Below are 23,917 nucleotides of genomic sequence, written 5' to 3'. Positions count from 1 at the left end.
GCTACAAATCTGACTTTGTACTTTTCAATGCTGCCATCAGATGCATGTTTAATTTTAAACAGCCATTTGGAAGAAACAAATGATTTGTTTTTAAGTCTTGGTACAACATCTCATACATCATTTTTTAGTATAGAGTTATATTCTTCAATCATTGCTTCTTTTCAAGACTGATTTGAAAGTGCTTTAACATTAGAAGGTTCAGTTTTTATAAGTTCAGTTAATAATGTAACATAACATGATTGATTTCTTGTTCTTTTGCTTTCTCAAATCACTTCATTAAGTTCAACCTGATTTTCTTCTATCATTTTCCTCGCCCAAAGTGGCCTCTTTTTATAGTTGACATTTTCAGAATCTTCATGATTAGACGTAGTGGAAGAAGATGGTTCAATATCATTCTCCCTCTTAATTTCTGCTTGTAGATTTTCATCTATTTTGGGAATAGATTCAATAATGGATTCATCACTATTTCTAGAAATATTAAAGGCAATATCTTCTTCAAATTTCACATCTCTGCTAATCTCAATTGTTCTTTGACCTGGAATGAAGACCATGTATCTTTTTGTTATTTCACTATATCCAATAAGTATCCCCTTCTTTCCGGAAGGTTCTAGTTTTGTTCTTTTCTTTTTAAGAATGTGGATATAAACTAGACATCCAAATATTCTTAGATCGCTTAGATTAAGTTTAATGCCCGTGAATACTTTCTCTGGAGTGGTGTTCTCTAATAGTGAGTGTGAACATCTGTTTTGAATGTAGACTGCAGTGTTAGATGCTTTAGCCCAGAAGGAAGTATGAAGGTTTTGATCGTGCATCATTGCTCTGGCAGATTCAACAATTGATCTATTTTTACGTTCAGCAACTCCATTCTGTTGAGGATTATAAGGTGCAGAAAACTCCCTCTTAATCCCAACAATAATGCAAAAATTCTTAAAAATATCAGAGATGTATTCACCTCCATTGTCTGACCTTAGTCCTGACTGATTTTCAACTAAGGCTTTGAACTCTTTGAATTTTGATAAAACTTTTAGCTGATTCTTCTATTTGAGAAAATAGGCCCAAGTTCTTCTAGAGTAATCATCAATAAAAATTACAGAGAAGAAGAAAACGTTAAGAGAATGTACAGACATAGGACCGCAAAGATCAATGTGGATTAGTTCAAGAATGGATTTAGATTTGTGAACACTTTTAGGGTATGATTGTTTAGTATTTTTGCCTAAAGCACATCCTTTGCAAATACTTAAGTGATCAATTTCGAGATTAGGTAAACCTTTTACGATTTTTCCTATCGATGACAATGTATGATAGTGAAGGTGACCTAGCCTCCTATGCCAAATTTCGGTGGAATTTGAAGCTTCATGACTAAAAGCTAGGTTTTGATTATTACAAAGTTTAAAAAGACTTCCATCTATAAATCCAATGGAAATGGCTTTTTTAATATTAGAGTTCTTGGGCCAAGATAGAACTTTGTCCTCTTGGAATGTGATTCTAAATCCTTGATCAGCAAGACTAGAAATAGAGACTAGGTTTCTATTTATTCCTGATACATATAAAACATTTTTGAGTTGTAGGGTAATACTTCAATTTAGGTAAATTGAACAGGAACCAATTCCTTTGATAGGATGAGTAGTGTTATCTCCAATGGTAACTTCTTCTGAGGATTGTTTAGAGAAAGTTTCAAATTTGTCTTTAAAACCGACGATGTGCCTGGATGCTCCATTGTCTATGATCCAAGGGTTGTGGCTTGAGTTTAATTCACTTGAAAGGGCTAAGTAAAAGGCATAGTTTTCTCTTTCTTCTTTCTTCTTTCTCTACACCCTCTTTTTTGATTTCTACTAAGGCTGCTTGAATTTTCTTCTTTTCAAAGCAGAAGTTATGAGAGTGACCAATTTTATCACATTTAAAACATCTAACTTTGGACCAATCACATTACTTATATGATTTGTTAGATTCCCTTTTGTTGTATTTGAATTTTCTTTTCTTGATTGATTTCACATGAAGTGCTTGAACTTCTCCCTCTTGATTTGTACTTAGTCCTCTTGAGACTAATCTAGATTCTTTTTGTATGCATTCATTCTTTAACAAATCAAATTTAGGGAGTTCGGGTCAAGAGCTTAAACCTCGAATGAATCTTTCCCATGATAGAGGAAGACCTCTTAGTGCTATCATGTTGAGTTCTTTGTCATCAACTCAATTTTCTATTGTTGCAAGTTGGTCTTTTAGTTCAAAAATCCTTAAAATGTATGAAGTTATAGATTCTCCATTTTTCATCTTTATATATAATAGATCTTGCTTTAGGGTTAATAATCTACTAGTATTGTTGATTTCAAATGTATCTCAAATAGTGGAGAACATCTTTGTTGGTGTAAATAAGTATTTACTATTTACACTTAAGTTTACTTAGGTTAATGCATTATTTTGCATTATTTTATTATTTTATTTTGTAAGACACTTAAGAGTTTGCGCACCTTTTTGAGGTGTCATGTTGACAACACAGGAGTACGCAACTCTATTTTAGCCCATGGTGTCTACAACCCTAACTTGCATGTCACACCCTTCTAGGCTTATCCTCTTATCACTGCACTTACTTCCGTGCTTAATCGAGGATAACCCATTTCTGGTGGACATGTGCCTAGTTGTAGGACATATCATGTTGTTGATTACGAGGCATTCTAGATGTATCTCAGAGGACTTTATATACAGGCACTCCTAGTGTACTTGAACAACACATATTGAATGAATATATCGTCATTTTGATCATACTCTCTTTCTGGTCTACAGTTGTGCTTGTGTTTGAATTCTTAGTTCCTGGGTGAATTTTGCCCTTAGGCAAATTCTTACATGGTATCAAAGCTTGGAGATTTTCTCATCACATAGCCATTCGAGACCATTGTTGCTTCAACACCTCAACCCGAATCCGGAGTACTGTAGAAATTGGGAGCGTCTATAGCCAGATCTGACCTCGCCATTGTGTCCGGAACGCTGATTCGGTGAAGATCAACTATAAACTTGGCTACCTTGGCCCAAAGTCGACCGAGGCAAAAAAAATTGCAAATCGACACTCGGAGGCCCCGATTTGCAGTTCAATTATGGTCATTTTTTGCAGATTTAATTAATTATTCGAATTTACATTTTTTTTATTTCTCTGTAATTTTTCGTCAAAATTCTCGAAAAAAAATTTTGCCTTTTGGGCACCCAATAGAGAAATTATTTTAGCAGAACCGGGCAGTGAAACCCCGGCTCTACCATTTGGAAGCATTATTTTTTTGGTGTAGGGAATATTTTATCGCAGCGGGTATCTCATAATTTCCAATACTTTTCGAACACCACACAGCTTAACTGGCGGACAAATTCGGCAAGTCTCCAACTCCAACCAAGCAGTCAATACCCACCGACAGCTAAGTCTATACTCCGGCAGCCCTTTGTTTTAACACTACAGAGAGAAGGTTTTTAAACATGTCATAGTCCGCCCCGCATTGCATGTGGGATTAAACTTTTAAAATCCCACCGCCCCGCAAAGGTACCAGAACACAACAGCATATTCCGATGAACAGCATTCAGTCTCCGGCCCGCTTCCACATTCACAACCCTGGCGGTCGCAAAAAACTTTGCCGCCCTCCGTAGTTCCTCCGACGACCTGCATTTGCACAATGCTTTGACACACGTCGTCCTTGGAAGCATTCTCGCCCGCAGACCCTTGTACACAGCGCCTTGCGTCTACCTTTGGAAGTCTTCGCCTCTGCCACGCAAGTTGTACCAAGTACCACGTGAACCCCTGCCCACCTCGGATTCCCCTAGCCAGCAGTGTGCCACACAGGAGTCCAGTGGCCGCCACGTGGACCTTTGACTAGACAGACCACCCGCAGACACCTATTCACCAAATGATTCACACAACGGTCACATGGACAACGAATATAGTGACACATCTACCTCTTGCCACGTGTTAAGACACGCAGACTGCCACCTGTGCCACGTCAGCAGTATGGAAATTTGCCACGTGTCATTCCATATAGCATGGACACCGTGTCACCCTACCACGTCAGTAGGGGGCCCATTTTTTGCATGCGTCAACATTTTGCTATGTTAAAATTGACGGCCATCTAACTGTCAAAACCAAGCGATTTACAATTGTTGCGACATTCGTTTGACCGTCAAATTTAATATCGCAATTTTTCTACCAGACCCCTCTCCAGATTGCTTTTTGATTTGGCAACCTGACTTTGTGAGCCAATAACTTGGACGTCCGGACTCTGATTCAAGTGCGATTTTTTTGAAATTGGATAGAATTTCCTAAATTTTCAAGTGGTGGTGTTGTTTTCTAGTTTGGTGCAAAGATTGTTCAGAAATTGCGTTTTTTGGCAACTATACCTGGATAATCCTGTGTTATGCAACTTCAAACACTCCGTACGAGCACATCTGATCATTTTTTCAAGTTCTGTTTTTTTGAAAGTGCGTTATTTTTCGTCTACTTTTCAGATCTGAAGTCAAATTCTAGGGTTATGTGAACAAAATTCTCACTTTCAAAACTAGGGCTTTTTCTGCATTGTAAAGCTTTGATTTCTTTCCAGAATTGTTGTATACCTGAGCTATAGTGCTTAGTGACAGATTTGAGCCTCAAAAGGTAGTTGTAAAAGCAAAATCAAAAAGTTCACTTTGTTCATTTTGACAAATGGCCCATTGTATATGCACTATAAAGTGCCAAAAGCATCTTTTTTTGGAGGGTCTTTTGATTGAGTGAAAAGGGGGGGGGTGTACTGCATTCTTGTGTCTCTTTTGTGCTCTTTTGATTTTCTACATCATGGGTTTTAAATGTCTACCTCTAACTTCACGCAACTATTCTACATGGAAAGATATTGCTTGGAGTAGATTAATGGAAAAAGGATATAGTCTTTATGTTGATGGTACTATTACTAAACCTATTGATGCTAAAGAACTCATTGAATGGAAAAGACAAGACCATCAGGCTTTAGGAATTATCAGGAGTTGTGTACATGGAGATCTCTTCTTTCACATTGCCAGTTGTACAGAATCCAAAGCAGCTTGGGATAAACTTAAATCATTGTATGGTAAGGTGGATGAAGAAAAGGGATTTCAGATTGAGGATGATATACTTCTCTTGGATCCAAAGGACTTTGACACAATTCAGGATTACATCAACAAAGCCAATGACTATAGGGCACTTCTTAAAGATTGTGGAAATCCCATGAAGGATGACAAGTTGATTCATCACATCCTGAAGAGGCTACCTTCAGAGTATGCTTCCTTTGTTTCAAGTTTCAATACTCACAGGTTGACCATGGGATCTGCTTACCAGAAGCCTTCATTTGATGCCTTTGCAAAGATGTTGATTGTCGAACAATCTCACTTGATGGATTTAGGACTTCTCAAGTCATCAAAGACCAAAGCCTTGGTGGCTAGTGATGAGCACCAATCAAGTCAAGGAGGGAAAAGTAACAACAAGAAGAAGCAATGGAAGCAGAAATCACAATCTGAGACGCAACAAACCTCCTCACAACAAGGTGGTTCTTCTTCCAACAAGAAGGGAAGTAATGACAAGAAGGACAAACTTTTTTGTGCATATTGCAAAAAGCCAAATCATGATGAGCATCATTGCAAAACAAAAAGAATCGATGAGTTGGAAAACCTACTCAAGAAGAACAAGATTCAAGTGCCAAGTACTTCCAAGGATTCAACTCCAACCTCTTCAAAGGGTAAAGGTCAAGCACTTATGGCAAACACAAGTTCTTCGGAATGGATACTTGACTCAAGTGCCTCCTATCATATGGGTTCTTCAAAGGGAGACTTTTCTTCATTGAAGTAATCAAAGGTACCACACATCTCTGTGGGAGATGATACTAAAATGGAAGTTGAAGGAAAAGGACATGTGGAAATGGAAAATGGGGAATTCAAAGATGTTCTCTACATTCCAAACCTTAGCTCTCATCTCCTCTCAGTTTACCAAATCACTCACCTTGGAGATGGTCATAAAGTTAAGTTCCTTCCAGATTCAGTGATGGTGCGCAGTCTTAGAGATGATTCATTGGTTGTAGTGGGAAAAGTCAATGATGACAAGAGGCTTTATTCCTTCTCCCACTTTGTGCCTAAGTCTCTTTCTCAAGCCTTGTTGACTCACTCTACTTCACAAATCAACCTATAGCACGAGTGGTTTGGTCACCTTGACTTCCGCCATCTTCAGCAACTTTGCTCAAAACACATAATTAAAGGTCTACCTAATATCAACTTTTCTAAGGGAGAGTGTTCATCATGTTTAGTGGATATGTATCTCGAGGAGAAGTATGATAAAAGGAAGTCTTCTAGAGCACTAGTTGTTCTTCAGTTGGTTCACATGGTTTTAGCAGGACCCTTTGCAGTGACTTCAATCAGCCAAGGCCACTACATCCTCACATTTGTTGATGACTTTTCAAGATTCACTTGGGTCTACTTCCTTCATCATAAGAGTGAAGTGGTTCATAAGCTTAAAGACTTTAAGACTCGTGTTGAACACAAGTCAAGAAAAGCCATCAAGGTACTAAGGGTGGACAATGAGAACAGATATGTAGACAAAAGACTTAAAGACTTTTGCAGACTTGAGGGAATTGGTCTTCAGAATCCACCAGAATTCAGTCTGCATAAGACAGATGTTGCAGCTATGAGGATTAGGACTCTCAAAACCATGGCAAGTTGCATGATTAAAGCCAAGTCTCTTGATCCAACACTTGAAGTTGAAGCCATTAGCAGTGCCACTCACATACTTAACAGGTCTCCTCATAATGCCTTAGACGAGAAGATTCTTTTTGAGGCATGGTGCAGCAGAAAACTAGTTGTGAGTCACTTTTGAGTCTTTGGTTGTCCAACATGAGTTAATCTATCTTCCAGGAGTTGCAAGGCACCGACACCTAGGGCTTGTACTTTCATCGAATATGAAGACAATGCTAAAGCTTACAAACTAATGGATCCAGAGACTCATGAGATTTTTGTGGAGAAGGATGTTCACTTTGAGGAAAGTTCACCTAGCTTATCCTCTAATCCTCTTCGCACTTCATACACAATGGAAACTAATAGTGACACCAACAATAGTGCTTCAACAAATTCGGACACATGGGGTTCTATCGATAGTTGTAGTGAAAGGTCAAATCATTAGTCCAATCCACATGCTTATATTGCCACAGTGAAAGGTCCAACACAACATGGTACATCTCGTCTTCCAACTCCAACTTCAGTTGACTTGGGAGATAGCCTTGACGATTTGCATCTTCTCATTGATGACGATGATCCTTCTACAGTTGTTGCAAGGGCTCACTCTGACCCTCATGTCCATTCTTTACATGATCAATCTTTACAGGTTGGCGTGATTGTGGATCCTTATGTACAGCAATTGGAGGAAGTCTCTTTGTCAGTTGAGGAGACAGATGGTTCATTGGAACAGGTTCAACAGACATCCTTGCTAGATCTGCATTCGTTCTTTTCAGCACAGTTGGAAGGGGCGACCACCAGCATCAGCACAAGGATACTTGAGTAGGTTTCAGGGCCACCATACATCTTCAGGATTGTACCTTTGCCTTTGTTTCTTCCTAAGGAGAGGAACAGCATCCAACATTCTTGGACCAGCTTCTTCCTCAAAGCAGCTTTCACTTGTCGGCATTCTTCATTTGGGGGGGGGGGGGGGGGGGGAGGGGCTACCTTGTCTCTCTTCCTCTTCGTTCTTATGGGGGGGACTTTTTCCTCTTATGAGGTTTTGACTCTCTCCTTAACTTTTGTATATACTAGATCTATGTCATAATGGGGGGGTCTTGACTACTCCTTCCATCCATGCATCCCTATTTATCTCTCTTTTTGGGGGAGGGTTTTTCCCATGAGGTTTTCCCTCTTTCTTTGCCTTATGAGAGATTGCATTTCATTATGTACATGGGTACCTAACATGGCCTAGTAGCCGAGACCCATCATGCATTTCATCCTAGTTTTCGTAAGCTTAAAGGCATTCCCCTAAGTTGCACTTAAGGGGGGGTGTTGGTGTAAATAAGTATTTACTTAAGTTTACTTAGGTTAATGCATTATTTTATTATTTTATTTTGTGAGACACTTAAGAGTTTGCGCACCTTTTTGAGTTGTCATGTTGACAACACAGGAGTACGCAACTCTATTTTAGCCCATGGTGTCTACAACCCTAATTTGCATGTCACACCTTGTAGGCTTATTCTCTCATCACCCCACTTACTTCTGTGCTTAATGGAGGATAACCCATTTCTTGTGGACATGTGCCTGGTTGTATGACATATCATGTTGCTGATTACGAAGCATTCTAGATGTATCTCAAAGGCCTTTATATACAGGCACTCCTAGTGTACTTGAACAATGCATATTGAATGAATATATTGTCATTCTGATCATACTCTCTCTTTCTAGTCTACAATTGTGCTTGTGTTTGAGTTCTTAGTTCCTGGGTGAATTTTGCCCTTAGGCAAATTCTTACAATCTCAAATGCAGTCTTGAGACTAGAGATGGATGGAAGAATATGATCTTTTACAGAATCTATTATAATTTTCATTGCTTTATTATTATGTCTTTCCGATGTTACTTTCTTTGATTCATTTTCAAGCATGGATATGTTTGTTTCAATATATTCGTCTAATTCCATTTCCCTTGATATTATCATTACTCTAATTTTCCATGATGAGAAATTAGATGCACCCTCAAGCCTATCTTCTAGTCTCACATGATTCACCATTTTAATAATATAATTTAGCTTTTGAAAAAATCTGAGATTTTAGATTTTAATTCTGAGTAATAGCTTTTCTTATCAGAATGGCTCTGATACCATGTTAGTTTTGTGCATCTTTGATAGATAAAACTATTACAATAAATATGGGAATAATAGATACTCTTACTTATACCACAGTAGTGTAGAGTCGTTCTTCAAATAATGGTGATCTTTGAATTGCTTATATATAGAATCTACTTCTTTGTATGTTGCTGATTAATATGGAATGTATATTGTATATGATAACGATCCTGCAGATTAGATCGTAGAGAAGTACTAAAAGTATTGGTAATGTTTGTTATGCAGATCGTTGGGTTTGAGATGCCATGAATAGATGTCATTCCTATCGATCTGCATTTGATATATATAAGTGTGAACGGTTATGACCCGTAGACTCATGACTCTACATGGCCAAGGGTCATGCCTCTACGGGGCATAACTAATGATTAGTTAATACTAAATCAACACTGCTTGATACAAGTAGTCGACAATGCCATCAACATACATCACTGCCATCGGCAATAATACAAGGCAGTCTGTCAATTATCTAATCTGTCATCAATAGTATCAATTGCATGTTCATTGAAATCATTAACAACTCATATATGTGTGTGTGTGTGTGTGTGTGTGTGTGTGAACGAGAGAGAGAGAGAGAGAACAACAATAATGATTCTCAGATAAGTATGATACAAGTTTGCATATGACAGATTACTTCTACAGATGCTATACATCAACAGTTTTGAGGCACCTTGTCAACGTTAAAGAGGCATTGTCTAGAATGGTAATTAGTGCTAGTTGGAGCATATGGAAGCAATCAAATACTGCCAAGGTAACTACCATTAAGGCCTTGATACTAGGACTCTTGGTGGTATCGTGTTGGGCACCTTCTGAATCACCAAGTCTATATTGAGCATGATCTGATACACTAACATGGGTAGCCCTTGCTTGCGTGAGGTATATGATGGCATTGACTCCATGATTGAGGATATTAAAAATATCATAAATAAGAGAGAAGAAGATCTTGATGAAAATTTCTTCAAGTAGCTGCATGTAATCATTGTATAGAGATGGAACAAAATGACTACCCCTTTGCATCTACTTGTCTTTGCATTGAGCCCCAAGTTCTATAGCCAATCGGTCCTCAAAGGGAGTACCACTAGAGTTGCCCCATACAAAGATCCTAAAGTTGCTCAAGGGTACAAGGCAGCACTTTGATGACTCTTTCCCGAGCACCTACAACTTGTAGTGAAGTCTGAATTTATGAGTTCTACGAGCAACGATGATTGTGGTCTTGAAGCTCTTGAAGAGAAAAACAATGTTGATGCTCATAAATGGTGGTACTTCCATGGACAAATGTGCCAGCACTTGCAACCCATTGCCATCAAAATATTATCACAGGTAAGTTCTTTAATCTTAAGATTCTAATTTATAATTTCTTGTTGATAAATATTCAAAACTCTTCACTCTATAATTTCAAATTTGTAAATCTTGATAGGTTGCTAGTTCATCATCTGAGAGGAATTGGAGCACATACTCCTTCATCCACTCAATAAAATGCAACTGACTAAACTCCAAGAAGGCAGATAATTCGGTCTTTGCCCATTCAAACCTCAGGCTCACACCTCACAAAGAGAATACTTACAAAAAAGGGGAGGCAAAACATTGGGATGTTGAACCACAATCTACGGAGTTCGAACCCCATTTTGATGCACTTGCAATTGACGATGGTGATCGTGAGATAGTGATGTTAAGGCTGATCCTGAGGCTGTGCCTAAGACTACTGATGCTAATGTCACTAATTGTGCATCTAATCTGTAGCTGCATAATTATGATGATTTTTGATGATATTTGATCACATGACTGATTAGTAATGTTGACATTACTTTTTTTGAACTGAATCATTGATATGGTGGTGTATTTTGACATTTGTTATGTCATTTGAACTAAACCATTAATATATGTAGTGGTGTATTTTGCTCAGTTGCTATATTAGCGTAGTGGTGTATGAAATTATTTGCTGCAGCATATTTTTACATATATATTAAAAAAATAATTAAATAATCTTGTATGGATAAACCCAAAACGAACCAGAGCCCAGGCCAAAAATAATTGAGCGAATGTTGAATCCAAAACTCAAACCCGCATCTGAACCGGCAACTTAGATGATAAGGTACATCTGAAAGGGGACATTACAATTGGCATCAAAGCCTTCGTTCTGCCAGCCTGCAGTGAAAAAGATAAAAGCTTCAGGGTGACAAAAATAAACAATTTGTAACAGGCCAATGTTGATGACAGTGATATGAAAGTTGCCACCCAGGAGCTCTAGGTTAGACATTAGGTTAATCATGTCTCTAATAGCAAATGGGAATTTTATCTCAGCCATAGACTCAGATAACAAAAGAGTGAATATCAACAAAAATAAATTGTGACTTCTCTATAGAAGCTACGAGATTTCCTTTATTGACAATGAAAGTTGAAACACGTCTTTATGTCTTCCAAGCCTGAAAAAGGAAAGAATTCAGAAGAGAACAAAAACTATATATATATAAATTTAGATATATGATCATCACAACTCACCAAACAATACATTACGCCAGTCAATATTGAGCTATTTTTAGCAGGATCTTCAAGAGGTCAGTAAACAATTGCAGACCCTTTGACCAAGGACAATCATAAACAGGTGACAGAAGCTTGTGTTAACGCATCATCTTATGGAAGGAGTTTTTTGTGGTCAATAGATCCTGACCAAATAATTTAAAGTTAAACCTAGCAAACCAGAAACTAAGAACCCTTCAACAACTAAAACAAAACAGGAATTGAATACATGTTCAGGAACTACCAAACTGAACATAAGATGCTAGAAACCAAAGAGTACAATAGGGTAATTAAGCTTTTCTGAAAGTTACATAAATGCTACTTGGCCAGTTTCACTCTCTCAGATACTACCTATATAAATTAATCATACAAAATAACCATGTGTAACTCCTATTTGGCATTTCTATAGTTATCATTCATGCTGTAGCTTGAGTCTTTGTTTCTTATCTGTGGAATAAAAAAGCCATAGTCACTTGTTGATTTCAATATTAAACACAGGTTAATAAAATCTGTCAACGGAGAATTAAAAAGTGACTGCTCAGCTTCCTCAAGACAGAGACAAGTATCAATACTTAAGTGGGTCATTTTAAAAACATTGTAAGTTGTAAGCGTTCATAACTTCATATGCATCAGAAATGATGAAAATCATGTTTAATCTAAGCCAGGTTTAAAATCCAGATTTGTTGGGATATGGTATTCTTAATACTTGGAAATTTTCATGTCATAAACTACTGCAAGCAACGCAAAAGTGTATGCCAAACTATTAATATTAATACCACTATTCTGACTGTCTTGCCACATGTTTAATATATAAAATGGCATGTGAAAATGGGTACAGATCATTAACAAACAACAAAGTGTATAGTATGTGACAAATATGATCTTATGGAACATATGCATGCCATTGACAGTCGCTGGGCCTAAAGGCCTTAGAACAATGATGCATGTAGGACTCAGTGAATATGATGTTAAATTCCAAAAATGAGCGAGCATATAACAACCTCAGGGGTGGAACTTTGATGAAGTTGTCATAACTGAATGGTTTAGAAATAAAGGGCAGGCATATAGGGGGGGCAGAAAAAAGGTCGGAATTGAGGATTATAAAGGACTGTCACTCGACAAATCAGGGGAAAGGCTGCATGGTACTTGACTTACATGTAAATAAACGAGTCTCTTATGCACGCATGCATGCTGCTGTTGTATTTTTATATAGATAATGTAATGCTGTGTGACTTTAAACCCTACAAATCCAAATCTGAGACTCGACAGAAAGCTAAAAGATATCTGCTTCAAAATAAACTGGAGCAGCAACTACTAAAAACAAAATTCTAACCCATGTTCATCAACAGTGTGGAATGTTAACAGACCTCTTTAATCACCAAAAAATAGATAAATATTTCACAAACGAGAAGACTACCATTCTGAGATGGTTTGGACATCAACTCAGGCACGAATTAATCATTTTCCAAGTGTGGGTAGGTGGACCCACCAGTACCTAGAACATAAAAGGGTGGGTCGGTACACTACATCCTATATTTTTGTTTACCTTTAATTAGAAGGGTAGTTTAGGCAAATCTCCTCAAAATTGTGATTGAAATTAAATCATGAAGGTATATAGGTGCTATAGGAATAGAGAAAACTAATTTCAACCAGGATTATATCTATATTGTTTTAAATGATTAGGGGCCCCTTAAAGCTTCTAAAACCACTAGCATTCATAAGGTTTGGAACCCTTAAGCACAAGAAAGGAAAGGATCCCAAACCATTAGTTACACTATCCAGTGCTTAAGAACTCTAGTCCAGTTACAAGCTTTGCAAAGATTTGTGTGGGGTAGAAACTGTCAAGTGGTGTCTTCACCCTTATATTTTGAAAAGCATCAAGCCCAAGTTTGATGCAGTTTTGAAAGTTAATAAAGATGAAGATAAGCCTCCAAGAATTATTATGGAGGATTCTGTTTCACCGAGGGTTTGGATTGGATTGAGACAAAGAAGACAACAGCAATTTATACAAACCTACATACATTGAACCATCTCCACTTTGAAGTAATTTTATGTGTCTGTCAGAATTTGTTTGTGCTGATAACAGCATTAGTGATAAGCCTCTTCAAAATGATTGGTTCTGGTGGAACCCACATTTATTAATATGGTATCAATCATCTCCCCTTTATCTTCCAAACCCAAATTTTACAAAAACAAACAAGCGAAAAAAAAACTCAAATTAGCCAAATAATAGTATAAATTGAAGGTTAAATTCAAACCTCCAGCTCTGCTGACTTCATTGCAATGGGAATACAGACAAGGAAGATTCCAGCCATTGCAATTGCAGTGTTACGCCTCCAGTGCTTAGGTCTACAAAACCACCCTCCAGTCATAGTCCACACATTGGTTGGGTACCCTGGGTATTTTCCCTCAGGAAGAGGGCCATGGCCTCCACCCATTCTTGCCAACAGCTGATCTGTCAACCATTATTCATTAGACTTAACCATATTTAACATATCTACTATTAAGTTGCAGCATATTCAATTATGCAATACCCATAATTTACAAAGGAAATAGAGACTGAACCAATCAAAGAAAAGTCAACAAACCCACACAGCCTGCAGTCATATTCTATCATGAAGGCCCACAAAAGATAAAGTGGTAAGACACTGAAGCAGGCAAGCCAAATCATCATGAGGTTTGAATGAACAAAGAAAAACAGCCTTATGATATGATAATCTCCAATTGTATTTTCTTACAAAAAACCCAGGCAAATAGTTTAAACCTATGATCATTACCCGCATGGGTCTCTTTTCAATTGTGTGGGCATGTATCAGATAAGCATTACCAACACAAGTTTATCAACAAAAGGGTCATATACAAAAAACAAATTGAACATGTCAGAAGAAGCCACATCTGACAAATGCTTCAGTTACTCCCAAAAATCCCCTCTTGGCTGATATAATTTCCTAAACCCTCAAAATGGCTTCACCAAAGCTTTCACCCATGACAGATCTGGTAATAGCTAAAGACACAGACAAGCTCACTGACAATGATGGATTCCTGAGAATGTGAAAGGTCCACGCTTTTCTCCAAACAACTCCACAGCCATTTCATTTCGTTCTAAGACACCATCTATTTATCAAATGTTTCCCTACATATATCAAGTGATATGACAAGAACATTGACAGGTTCTCCATCTGAGCACATCAACTTAAAGTGACAACTTATCTACTTCAGATAAAACCCAAATTTAAGGGTGAGTCTTCAAGGAAGCCAAATGCGGAATAAATGCTTCCAAATGCCAAATCTAACACGAGAAATCATGCAAAAAAATTCTTACAAACCATTAAATTATTGCAATCATATAAACGCATGTAACGTCAGATTTAAAAATAGATATACATGGAAAAAAGTCCTTTCGGGAAAAAAACACTCCAAAAGCCAAACTCAATTGTATTATGAAAAACGACAACAATTACAATACAATACCTAGAGCCAGCTCTTCAAGAGTAAATATAGCAATAGAGAATTCTAGCAAATATCTGGCACATAAAAGCTTCTTGGAAGATATCCAACCTATCATACAAAATAAACTAAGAAACCACATATTTATCGAGCTCAACACATCCAGAAAGTGCCCATGGTTTCCAAAACCAACTCCAATGCCAAAGAGGCATGTTATGTCAACTTGCTGAACCCATGACACAGTTGTAGATAGCAACTTCCAATGCAACAAAGCATAACTCCACCTACCTCACACCACTTGTCAAAAGTGAACTCCACCACAAACATCAACTACCAAAAAACAACTCTTCACATGACTTCCACCAAACTAGTAACTGTCATTCTCATAATAGAAATTTGACATAGTTCCAACATAGCAACGTATGACACTAGCTCCCTAATTTTAGGACTTCAAAAGTGGCTGAAAAATAAAATAAAGTAGATAGTTAAATGAGCATGTTTGGACTATAAGGTTGAGACAGATTAAACCCAAAAAAGGGCACTGAAGATGACAATGATTCCAGCTTTGCCAATATGGAGTTTGTAATCAGTAAGGTCTTCATATTCCAAGGAATTTTAGCACTATTGAAATTGGAGCCCATGTTGGATAAAGACATAACTCGGAGCATATGCAACGACTGATTTTTGGGTGACTAAGCAATAAGAGTGCCTAAGCAAGTCACTCTTATCTGCTAATTTCAAAACTTTTGGCCCACTCTAGCAAAGCTTCATGAATGGCTCACTCTCCACTAAAAGTCATTCGAGTAGAAGGGATCTACTAATTGTTTGTTTGCAAAAGGGTGACTCCTAGTTATCTGTAAATCCCCTTCAAGCAAGGATACTATTACTTTCCAATCAAAAGAGGCCCATGGCTTTGGGGCAAAGCTTCCTTGGGTTTTACGTCATCGTTTCTAGACTTTTGCCCATTTTCTCCAATCCAGATGAAGCTTCTAAACATTCCTCCTGTTAGTTCAGATTTTTGTCCTAAAATAACTTTCAAAAATGACTCACTATGCCCAAATGGAGGAATTGGGAACCAACAGTTGGAGAGATCTCTTGAATGGATGATCTTCCTCTAAATTTAGGAGGTAAAGCTCCCTCTTATGATATTCATATAATTCAATTTTCTAAGGTATGCTTTGGACCAGAAAGCAGGAAAGGAAAACTAACACCCACACATAACCATGACACGTAAAATAAATTTACAGGCAGGGTAAAGGGAAGATTAAATGATACAAAGCACATTCCATTAGATAGCACATAGAAAAGAGAGAGGCTGGATCTTTCTAACCCCAAATGGATAAGTACTCTAGAATGCAAAGTTTCCAAAGAAGAGCATTTGCAACCAAATTAGATAGACAAGCACCATGAGAAAGACTGTCATAACACAATGTTTGATTCATAACACAAAAAGAATATAACAAACATATATGTATATATATATATATATATATATATATCAAAGTAATGAGAATCAGAATCGGATCGGAATCGGCAAGGCCGAATTGAATCGTGAATCGCCCATGAATCAGCGATGAATCGGCAAATTTGAAAAAAACCCTTTAAATTTAGAGATTTTAACAATTTAAAACTTATTTCATGCACCCTTTATTGAATATAACTTAAACACACTATAACATCATCAAATAGAAGTTAAAACTTAACATACATAAACATGGAACATAAAATCCATCACATGCGTAACTATGTTATGTAAAATGTAAATTGTAGGCTAGCTGAAGTAAATAGAAATCAAAGTGCTAAATTCAGATTGTAAGAACCATTATGATTACAGTAAGGTAAGGGCAAGAATATCTAAATTTAAAATTAATCTAATTGTCAATTTTGATTCAATGGTGTACACATTTTCAGAGTCATTCAAGCAGTTTGCACTTTGATGTATAAAATTCTTAACTATGGGTAAGTTGTAATCGAGAAATGCTTCAAAAATGTTAAGCTTTTTAAATTGACAAATATTTAGATAGATTAAAGAACCGTAAGGTATAGTAGAAGAGATAATGAAGGTTGGCATCAACAGCAAATCTAAAAACATTAAGCTCTTGACTGAACCTCTGAAAACTGGGTAATAAAGCAAAGCAATGCAAGCCTTGCAAATAATATTTCTGTTGGTAGTTCAAGGTATAATGGGAGAAATAATGGTGGTCAGCATCAATGGAAACTGTGAAACTGAAAAGATTAAGCTCTTGACTGAACCTTTAAAAACTGGAGTGAATAGGCAAAGCAGTGCAAGCCTTGCCAATAAGTTTCTTGTTGGTAAACTAAAACATAACTACTACTCATGAGTTTTAGGTCAGAGGCATATATATACAAATGCAGATTTTGGGGACAAGAGTAAGCACCATCTAGTCTACTGACCTGGTGCAGTTTAAAACAGAAAGTTTTACGTGTGAACATCATCCAATGTGTCATGAACCCCAATTGACAAATGTACTATACACCATATTGCAAATACCATCAATATTAATCGATATACACTTTGATCGCCAATTCACGAGGCAAATTCAGGCGATTTTTGGCATGACGATTCAGGCAATTCATGACAAAAAATTGCTGATTCCTATTCACAAGGCATAAAAAATTGGCTTGGTCAAATTGACTCGCCAAATCGGCGATTCCGGCGATTTTGGGCGATTTTTGGAACTATGATAGATATATATATATATATATATATATATATATATCAAAAGATGACTAAAACAAGACGACACAAAGTTAGATATAAAATACTCCCAAAAATTTCCTTTCAGAGCTACCTCCCCCGCACCTTTTGATTTTTTAAAAACATATATATACAAAAACAGGACCATTCATTTTGAAATAACAGTCTTTGAAAGCAATCACTGTCAAGAAAATATCTTAGAACGAAAACAGTTTTAGCACTCAAAACTATCACTAATTACAAAAGATTCCATACATGCAAAATTAGAAATATTAAACTACCCTGGGCGCAAGGTCTCTATCCGCTTCAAATTGTATTTCCATGAAAACGTTGTTAAGTTCAGCATGCTCATTTTCCTCCAAGATGAAGGTTACCCTGCGATATTCAGCATACTTGGTTTTCTCCTTCCACGTGATTGAGCGTAGATGGGAGATGACATCAATTTGTTCTACCTCAGGCCAATCGAAGTCAAGTTGCACGAAAGGCATGGGTTCTTTGTTCCCCATTCCATTATATGCAAGAAGCCCCATCTTTAAGAAAAATGTTTTGGTTGATGAAAATTTTGCCCTGAAATGTCACCACCTCTCTTCATAGTCAGACTTTAAGCTCATTTAGGTTTGCTGACAAATAATAATAACTTTTTATCAGTTAAAAATCTTATTGCTGCCTCACAAAATTTACCTCATTTAGTTTACCATTTAAGAGTCGTACCTTCCCAGGAATTAAATAGATTTTGCCTTGGAAGATGCATCCCGCTGACTAATTGAAGAGCCAGTGGGCGGCAGGAATAAATAACCAAGTAAGCAAAACTAAGGTTCAATCCACGAGGAAAAAGTGTATCTAGGCGCAGCAATTAAGCAGAAGGCCAAAATGCTTATAGCCCAGCTTAGAACTAGTTCTCACCAGTTGAGATGCAAGACGGGTAGATGGAAAGTGCCAAAAGAGGAATGGGAAGATAGGACCTGCCTATTCTGTGACACAAGAGCAATTGAAACAGAACATTACTTTGTCATGGATTGCCCGGCGTACAGTGACATCAGATTCAGGTATTCAGAGATCCTAGAAAACAGCAGTATGGACCACCTCTTCGAAGAAAAGCAATTAGATAAGACCGCAAACTTCATCATCAAAATACACCAAAGAAGAGAAGAATTAGTCAAAGGATTACAGCTGGATTAGGCTAGTTGTTAGCAGGCGGGTCCCATTGGCTGCTTTGGCCTCGTGGACATTATTAAAATCCTACATTCATTCATTCAATCACTACCCCAACTTATTGACGATCAAGAGTTGGTGTGGCAAGAGCTATATTGCCAATGATTGGGGATTCATTCAATACTTCCAACTACTATAAAGGTTAGGTAGTTAGGGATTTCACCCAATCATCTGACAACAAGGAGTTACAGCAGTTGGTAAAGTTGGGGGTAATCTAAACTTTGGGAAACCGAAGTTTGAGTGTGAAAGTCTAATAAGTCAGGTAGACTGAGTGTTAGGAAGAGCAAAAACATAACGAAGAGCTGAACAAAGTAGTAATTTTAAATCTTAAAAAGGGAACCAGAAATTTAAAATTTTGGGGTAACAAGAAGCTCTAATTGCGGACAAGGATTGGAAGGACGAAGAGAATCCTAGAATTTTGAACAAAGATTAGTGCCTCGTCCCTTGGGCCACAGAGTCAAGGGGTAACAAAAAACAGGGAGCTACTTACATAAGGGGTGAAGGGAAACTGGGCAAAGCCAAATGCTAGACAAACCAAAGATCAACTACACCTATAGCACACCCAAAATTTTATTTACGCAAAACTAAGGTAAAAGGGACAAACCTCCAAGAACATTCCAAGTGGTTTGTGTAAACATTGACAACTGTGAGAAGTATGAGCCTTTGCAAAACAGGGGATCATGGTTGCATATCATGGTTCCACCAGATGACAAATTTAATGCCAACTAACAAACTGAGTTAAAGCAAAGAGAACTTGTGAACACACTAGTGCCTAAATAGCCATTTCTCAACATAAACATTTGGATCATAAAGGGCTATTTTCTCAACCTCATACATGACCTTCATAATATTATAAATTTGCTTAGGTAGCAAGAAAGGAACATAAGGAACCATGCACACCTCTCCCAAGTCAACAGAGAATTAATCTCTTCTTGCATGATCATTGATTGTAACCACTAAATATGGCATCCTACAAGTATGGGGTCAAACTTGATTATTGGAAGCTCTTCTTTTCTGAAATGAATTAAGTTATTTGATGCTTCATCTTCACTTGGACTAATCGGTCATCCATTTGTAAGAGGCCCCATTGTGTTTGAATAGCTTCTTTCTCCAGCGAAGTATTTTTTAGGGTATAGAAACTTACCAACCTTTCTTGTGTGTTCCTTCGTGTCTCCTTGATCAAGAAATTTTAAAGATGAGGATTCGGGCCAAGCTATGAAAGAATCTAGTTGATTGACTTTATCCACAGCCATCACACTTCTAGCTCTTTTTCAGACTAGTTGGATTTGAAATTGGTATCATCAAAAAAATCCACTACTGGGTCTTGATTCTCATCTTCTATTTCAAAAAGAAAGTTTCTAACTCAAAAGAGAGCAAGGGCACAGACAGTGTATTGTTTGTAGGTTCTTTATTGAATGATTGGCAATTGCATTAATCTCCACCTCCAAGATGTAACTATCTATGTCTACAATCCCATAGCGGAATTCATTATCTAACTCTTTTAGATACCACCTGAAAGAAAGACAACTTTAAGCTACTCTGATAATACGTCCTCCCTTGAAGAAATGGGCAACCGCTCAATCTGTCCCAGTTGCATGCATGTCAAGAAGGGTTTCAACTCTTTATCTTCAGCTTAATGCAAAACTCTCCGTTGTTGTTCATTAATGTCATGGCACGGGATTGGTCCATTCAGGATCAGTACGAAATCTCAGTCACCAAGACCAGAGAACTATAAGATGCTAGCCCCTCCACTTTTCTATTCTTCTTTCAACAATTTCAATTGTGCCACCAAAGTTTGTACTTGTTGAATCTTTTGCTCCAAATCTTTGAGTAAATAGTCTCTATCATGCATGCCCCTTAACAAAAGTAGATTCATGATCTTCAGCAAGCATAATTTCCTTCTTCAGCCTCACAGATACTTTCTTTAAAGTCATTCAAGAATGAATGAAGGCATTCGAGTATTTCTTGGAAGGTAGGTATAGTTCATCTTCTAGGTTGGTATTGATTTCCTTGCTCAGCCTGGAATTGAACCATTTTTCTTGTCTTTTAAACAAACAAACTAGACATCCTCTATTTTTGGGAAGGCGCCAAGAAAGCACGTCAATCTTCCCTTTCCCCAACAAAGTCACCAAAAATTTGTTAGTCTAGATTTTTGCCCTTCTAAAATAACTTTCAAAAATGACTCATTGTGCCCAAATGAATGGCAAATTGGGAGCCAGCAATTGGAGAGATCTCCATTGAATGGATGATCTTCCTTTGAAATTTAGAGGTACAACTCCCTCTTATGATATAAGTGGGTTTTCTAAGGTATCCTTCTCACTAGAAAGTAGGAAAGGCAATTTAACACCTGCACATAACCATGACACGAATGTGAAAGAAATTTACAAGCGAGATAAAGGGAAGATAAAATGATACAAAACTCATTCCACTATATAGCACGTAGAAAAGAAAGAGGTTGGATAATTTCAACCCAAATGGATAAGTACTCTAGAATGCAAAGTTTCCAAAGCAAAACAGTTGCAACCAAATTAGATAGGCAAGTGCTATGAGAAACACTATCATAACTCAATGTTTAATTCACAACACAGAGAATATAACAAACAGAGTTTTGATATAAATATATCCATTTCAAAAGATGCTTAAAACAAGATGACAAAAAGTTCAATATATTGTACTAGCAAAAATGGCCATATCCCATTGTTTCTTTTCAGAGCTACCATCCCCACTTTAGCTTTTCAAAAAGCCTATATATACAAAAAACGGAACCGTTCATTTTGAAACAATAGTCTTTGAAAACAACCAGTATCAAGAAAATATCTTAGAACAGAAACAGTTTTAGCACTCAAAAATTTACTGTTGCTATAACTAATACAAAAGATTCATGCCTTATAAATTAGAAAATTAAACTGCACTGGGCGCAAGGTCTCTATCCATGAAGAGGTCGTGAAGATCAGTGTGCTCTTCTTGTTAAATCATAGAACAGCGAGACAGATCTTTTATCAAGATAATTCTCAAGAATTATCTGAGATTCTTCAACTGTTCGATGCTTCAGTATTTTGTACCTACTTCTTTCAGCTTTGTTTTCCTCTTCTGGTCATGCCTCTATTTGTTTGTGATCTTCAGCATACTTTTGGTGTTACTTCTGTTTGTTCCAAGTTATTCCTATGGTGCTCAAACTTTGGCATCAACCGTATATTTTTTTCTTGGTTCCATTTTCTTCAATGTTCTATGATCGTTTGTTTTCTATCCAATATGAGATAGATGCTAACTTGGCATCAGTTTATTATGGAAATTCATTGTTCACCGTCTGCATTGATGTATTCTCTGTTAGTACTGTTTTGTTTGGTTCTTCACAGTATGTTATATTTGTGCTATATCATGTTATGGCACCGTTCTCATATATTTTGGCATCTTTATTACAATCTGTTGTTATTCATACTAAGGCATTCGATTGGGTATTATGCGTGTATATATGTATCCTTGCTGGCAGACTCAGTTATGAGGATGACCGTTCATGTATTAATATTTCATACATTCTTGTAACCAACATTACTTAAGGTAGTTAGGCAACCCTTCAGTTTTTGTGTTTTTTTGGATCATCTCTATTCTTGGCTATCGAGACTAGTCTCAGAGTTTAACTGTTAAATTTAAGGTGTGGCTGTATAGTTCGGTGATGGCAAGTGTAGCTTTTGTTAATTGATAGAACTGTATTTATCACAATATATATTAGCGTTGCAGCTGTTATTTATATATCATGTTGTAATTCTGAGCTTATTCTAAGTGAGACTATTGTATCAGCTCTTAATCATAGTATTTATATTTCAATTGATTTTGAGAGACTGATAGAATTTGCTAAAAGTTTATCGATTGAATTAATTCGGAGAATTCAATCATAAGAAATATTCAACATAATGTGTTTGGGAAACTGAATAAAAGATTTATTTTAGTGGGCTGGATTGTTTCCCTCGGTGAGGAGGGTTTTTCCCAGGTTAAAAGCTGTGTGATCTGATTGTTTTGTATTTGTGATTTCATTTGTTGCAATATTTTATTTACGGTTCAATTCTATCCAGCACCAAAAGTATTATTAAATTTGTGCTCTTTGTTTCTCTTTTAGTTAGTCATTCTCAATGTGTGAAAATAGTGAATGGTTACAGAAATAATGGCAGGTTTGGTCAGTATGGGGGGTGCTCAAAGCTGTTCAGAAGACATTAAGGCATGAACTATTGGGGAAATAGAAATAGGAGATGGCAGAATGGGAACCAAAACTTTCAAGAAAGTTTTCGGGGAAAAGAGTGGGACAGCAAAATGGAGGTAAGTGGCAAAAAGACAGAGAGAGACACAGTTCAAACAGCCTAAGAAGTCACCCAATGCAAAGATTCACATCAGTCAATCTTGGGGGGAAAGTGGTTTTTCAAAATATGGCCAAAAGACCACGGAAACCGCAGATTGTGGAAAACCAAGAGAAGCAATTGATTGAGGAACAGAAAATGACAAGGTGCACTGTAGAAAGGGTGGTGTTGGATAGAGGTCCTATGAAGGAGAAGAAAGATTTGCTGGAGGGAAATGCTTTTTTCTTGAAATGGGGAGGACCATGGCCAGCAATAGGTAAGATTAAAACTTGGTGTGATGAGAAATGGGGAAAGGTGAAAGATTTCAAAACTTTAGAAAATGGCTTTTGCATTATTACAGTGGAAATGGCTCAAGACAAAGATTGGATTCTGAATAGTGGACCATATTTTCTGGAAGGGTTTGGGTTTTATATTAAAAAATGGGTCCCAAACTTTGATCCTACAAAGGAAATAATAAAGGAATTTCTTCTAAGGGTGGGGTTGAGAAACCTACCTCAGAAATATTGGCTGGAACATTGTTATAGAGCAATTGGAAATAAACTAGGGACATTTATTAAGGCTATAGAAATGGTGGATACAAAAACACTTCAAATGTTTCCAAGAATATGCATAATGTGGAATGATTCCCACCTATTACCTGAAATGGTTGAGATCTTCAACGGAAGGGTCTTTTTTTAGACAGCCAGTGTCTCTGGAAGAAGGTCTGATGGTGTGTGAGTTTTGCTTGTGTGCGGAACACGATTCAGAAACGTGTAAGCAAGAAGGCTGACATGAAGGTAAAGAAGAGGAAAGGTTACTCTATAAGGTGATAGAGATGGCTTGAATAAGGGAAGAGGAGAA

At 37.1% G+C, this 23,917-nt stretch overlaps 1 protein-coding gene across 2 annotated transcripts in view; it reads right to left on the bottom strand.

The window, feature by feature from the left end:
* The window catches only part of LOC149580743 (uncharacterized), a 62,608-nt gene that overhangs the window by 17,576 nt on the left and 21,115 nt on the right, over positions 1-23,917 (bottom strand). The window contains exon 2 of one of the 2 annotated variants that reach the window (XM_089793346.1): positions 13,609-13,805. In XM_089793346.1, coding sequence (XP_089649472.1) covers positions 13,609-13,788 — 180 coding nt within the window. In that variant the 5' untranslated portion in view covers positions 13,789-13,805. The remainder of the gene's footprint in view (positions 1-13,608; positions 13,806-23,917) is intronic. The other variant, XM_089793355.1, reaches the window with a different exon arrangement.

The sequence above is a fragment of the Cupressus sempervirens genome, chromosome 1 (genome assembly GCF_028749045.1).
Source record: "Cupressus sempervirens isolate cs-2001-9-10 chromosome 1, ASM2874904v1, whole genome shotgun sequence".
Classification (NCBI taxonomy): domain Eukaryota; kingdom Viridiplantae; phylum Streptophyta; class Pinopsida; order Cupressales; family Cupressaceae; genus Cupressus; species Cupressus sempervirens.
Note: the sequence above shows the minus strand (reverse complement) of the source record. Positions and strands in the feature narration are given on the sequence as shown.